This window comes from Tamandua tetradactyla, chromosome 20 (assembly GCF_023851605.1).
Source record: "Tamandua tetradactyla isolate mTamTet1 chromosome 20, mTamTet1.pri, whole genome shotgun sequence".
In the NCBI taxonomy this organism is placed as follows: domain Eukaryota; kingdom Metazoa; phylum Chordata; class Mammalia; order Pilosa; family Myrmecophagidae; genus Tamandua; species Tamandua tetradactyla.
The window spans coordinates 60,414,241-60,418,084 of record NC_135346.1 but is presented as its reverse complement, the minus strand read 5'-3'; the positions used below and the strand labels follow the sequence as shown (position 1 = coordinate 60,418,084).

Genomic DNA, 3,844 nt, shown 5'->3' with positions numbered 1-3,844 from the left:
ATTCAGATTTATTTTCACATTTCTTGACTATAATCTACAAAGAGTCATTGACTCAAGGGGAGAGTGTAAAAATTAGTATTATAAGATAAGGAGGATACTTTGAGCATAATCTAAAAGTTGAGTATGAGAGAGAAAAATTAGCCTGAAATCTCAAGTCCAACTCAAGGAGTCAAATATCACCTGGAGACACTAGTTGTTTCATGGAATGGCACCCGAAGTGAAAATGGGGGCAATAATGGAGAGAAAACTAACTTAGATCCCCTCACACATTAGTATTAAACTTTCCTTGCTCTCAGCATTTTCTTCAGAGCCCCTGTGACATCTTTATTCCTAAGGCTGTAAATGATAGGGTTCAGCACAGGTGTAAGGACGGCATAGTAGAAAGACACCATAATGTCCTTCTCAGGTGTGTGGTAGGAGCTGGGGAGCATGTAGTTGTAGATGGTGGCCCCATAGAAGAGGGTGACAACTGTAATGTGGGAGGAACAGGTGGCAAAGGCCTTCTTCCTGCCTTCTGTTGATTTCATCCTGTGGATGGTGAGGATGATGAAGTAGTAAGAGCCTGAAATGATTGTCACGGGGATGAGGAGCATGATGACACAGCAAAAATATATAATAATCTCATAGAGTGAGGTGTTCAAGCAGGAGAGCTTCAACATGGCAGGGACCTCACAGAAGAAGTGATGAATCATCCTGGATCGGCAGAAGGGTAATGTCATGGTAATGGAAGTGAGCATGAGACCATCTATGGAACCAGTGAACCAGCAGCCAGATGCCAGAAGGAGACAGACTTTGTAGTTCATAAGGACAGAATAGCGAAGTGGATGACATATGGCCACATACCGGTCATAGGCCATGGCGCCCAAAAGACAGACTTCTGCACCCCCCAACAGTAGGTAAAAGAACATCTGAGTCCCACAGCCAAGGATGGAGATGGTCCTTACTTCGGCCAGTAGGTTCGCCAGCATTTTGGGCACAATGACAAAAATATTCATCAGGGCCATGAGGGAGAGTTGGTTGATAAAGAAGTACATAGTAGTATGCAGACTGGGCTCTATGTAGATCAGAAGGATCAAGGTGATATTCCCAGTCACAGCCATCAAAAACAAGCTGAAGATGAGTGAGAGGAGCAGGCTAGGGTGTGAACTTTGGCTGAAGATTCCCGACAGGAAAAAGTTACCACCTAGGGTCTGATTGGTAAGCCACATATTTGGATAATTGATTGGAATGACTATCTAGATGACAAAATGAAGATTTATTAAATTCATTCACATATGTGCACCTATACATACATACTACATGAAATGATTCTGTTCTTTCACATATATAATGCACATATTTATAATTATGTATACACGTATACACATATATACATATACATACACATTATAAATGTATATAATTCATAGGTAGTTAACATGGCATTTTTTCCTGCCATCAGAGGAAATGTATTCCGTGAGAGTTTATTGCTAGCATCAGGAATGAATTTGCACTGAAAAAAAAGCAATATATTAGAACATGAATAGGATTCCCCCATCTAGAATGGGGTGTAGTATTTCTATAGTCATGGAAGTTATAATATAATTAAAGTTAAAATGTTTCCTACAATGGATCACAGTAACTTCAGACCACTCATATAATCATCATTTTTTTTAATTTTCTTACAAAATTCATGCCTATAATATTTTGGGTTGATAGTATCATATAATGCATGTGCCCATATTGCCAGAATTCTTCTCAGGTGATTTTATAGAGCTAATTATCAATATTATAGCTATTGTTATAGCTTCGACCTTCAAAAGGCATTTTTGCAGAATAGTATAGTACTATGTATGCTTATTTTAATGATCAACATCTTAAATACATGAATATATTCAGTATTACTTTTCCAAATTTTTAAACACCACTTGTGCAAGCAATAATTCTAAAATTCTAAACGTATTTTATATGTGCGGTTGACCAATATTTACACACCAGCCACAATTGCATGGGCAGGCACTGGGAATTGAACCTGGGTCTCCTAGCATGGCAGGCAATAACTCTGCCTGCTGAGCCACCATGGCCCACCCAACAAATGATGTAAATATTTTTAAACACAAGTGATTAATAAAATGATTTTCACACTCCCACCTAAACTATTTCAAAGATTGAATGAGTTTCTTGATATTTTCATATAATCTCTCTAAAGATTTTATAACCAATTAGTATTGCATCAATTTTGCAAGATCTTATAGAAAGTTATGAAAGCTTCAGCTCTATAAAGCTTGCAGAAATCAATAGTATTTTTTAGTTTGTGGTTTCTCCTGGGTTATTTAAACCATAGCATTTCTCGGGCTATACTTCCTTAGATCCCCAAAAGTAAATTGCAATTTTAATGAGATTTTGCAAGCCCACATATTTCTTGCAATCTCCCATTTTGCCCATCAAATTTAATCTGAAAGGGCAGGCAATGGTGGTGCAGTGGCAAAGTTCTAACCTGCCATGACAGAGACCTGGGTTCGATTCCGGGTACCTGCCCATGCAAAAAAATAAATTAATTAATTAATCAGAGGAAGTATTCCTTATACTTGCATTTACTTTATTACACCAAACTGCCTTATCATTATATATGGGATGGTTGTTCTGACATCTTTTTCTTCCTGTAGATAATGCATGGAGTCTCTATATTCTAATTCCTTCTAATTTGTCCAATCCATCATCTTGTTTACAGACTAGTGAACCATTTCCTACCTGGTTATTTTGTGGTTCTCATCAGCCCTTTCTTTCCTTAACACTATCCCTCTCTCTTTCAGAATTCAGTGGTTTACTCATGGATATGTGTTGTCTCTTCTTCCATAGTTATATAGGTAATGTCATGTCCATCATTCCTAAAGATAATAGAATTAATGTAGAAAAAACACCCAGACAAGCTAACCCTAAACAACATAATAATATCAATTTGAAAATCAAATATACATTAGATTCATCTTTATTTTTCATTGCAACTTCACCTTGGTGCACATTATATTAACTCTTCTACCTTTGAGTATTAACACTAATTCTTAATTATATAGACAGGAATTTTTGCAGTTAGCCATTATTATTTCTGGATTGATATTTCCTGTTTGATACTTGGCCAATAGTAGTCTCTTTGAGGTGTTTCCTTTGTCTTTTAAGTATTACCCTAAATATTTCTAAAAATGTCTTTCTTTACTGAAAACAAAAGTTGCTGGTTTATCCAAATTTTTCTGTGATACAAATTATGGGATCAGCTTCTTATAAAAATCAGGTTTCTTTTATGGGACACTAAAATCTGAGATAAAAGTCTGGGCACTATCCATAAATAGCAGATGCTTTCAAATATCCCGGCACATGGTACAATAGTGTTATATCGGCCACCTTGGTAATGAAGTTAGACAAATTTTGTCTTTTTTTTCAGGTCATGAATATACTTTGAAATTTCCAATTAACTGCTAACATTATTAAATTACTTTGAAAACTTGTTCTAACTAAAAGTAGCACTCCCCTACAATTTGAAGTTAAAATATAATTTTACCAACCTGTGTGATATAATCTTTATGCCTCCTTGATCAGCATTCTTGGTCACTGTATTGATAATGAAGGATGTGGCTCAAGACAGCAGGTTGGAGATAAATATCTACTTTGTTTTCACCTCAAAGTTCAAATGAAAATATGGAAAACTATAAAGCAAATAGCCATCTCATAACACAAAGGAATTTTTAAAAATAAAATTTTATGAACAGAGAAATAATTTTTAGGAAGTTAGCAAGGAAATAAAATATGATCAACTAAGGAAAGGAATTTCAGCCCAAGGTTGATGGGGTGACTGCAGAGTAGAACAGTT

The 3,844-nt window shown here is 35.9% G+C and overlaps 1 protein-coding gene across 1 annotated transcript; it reads right to left on the bottom strand.

Moving 5' to 3' along the window:
* Nucleotides 1-275: 275 nt before the first annotated feature.
* LOC143664361 (olfactory receptor 2T10-like) lies at nucleotides 276-1,208 on the bottom strand. Its single transcript, XM_077137994.1, has one exon. It carries the CDS (start codon nucleotides 1,206-1,208, stop codon nucleotides 276-278), a length of 933 nt encoding a protein of 310 aa, XP_076994109.1.
* Nucleotides 1,209-3,844: the final 2,636 nt, after the last annotated feature.

Bases quoted from the DNA above. Each gene is read 5' to 3' on its own strand.
- LOC143664361 (XM_077137994.1), bottom strand. From the start codon at position 1,208: ATGTGGCTTACCAATCAGACCCTAGGTGGTAACTTTTTCCTGTCGGGA.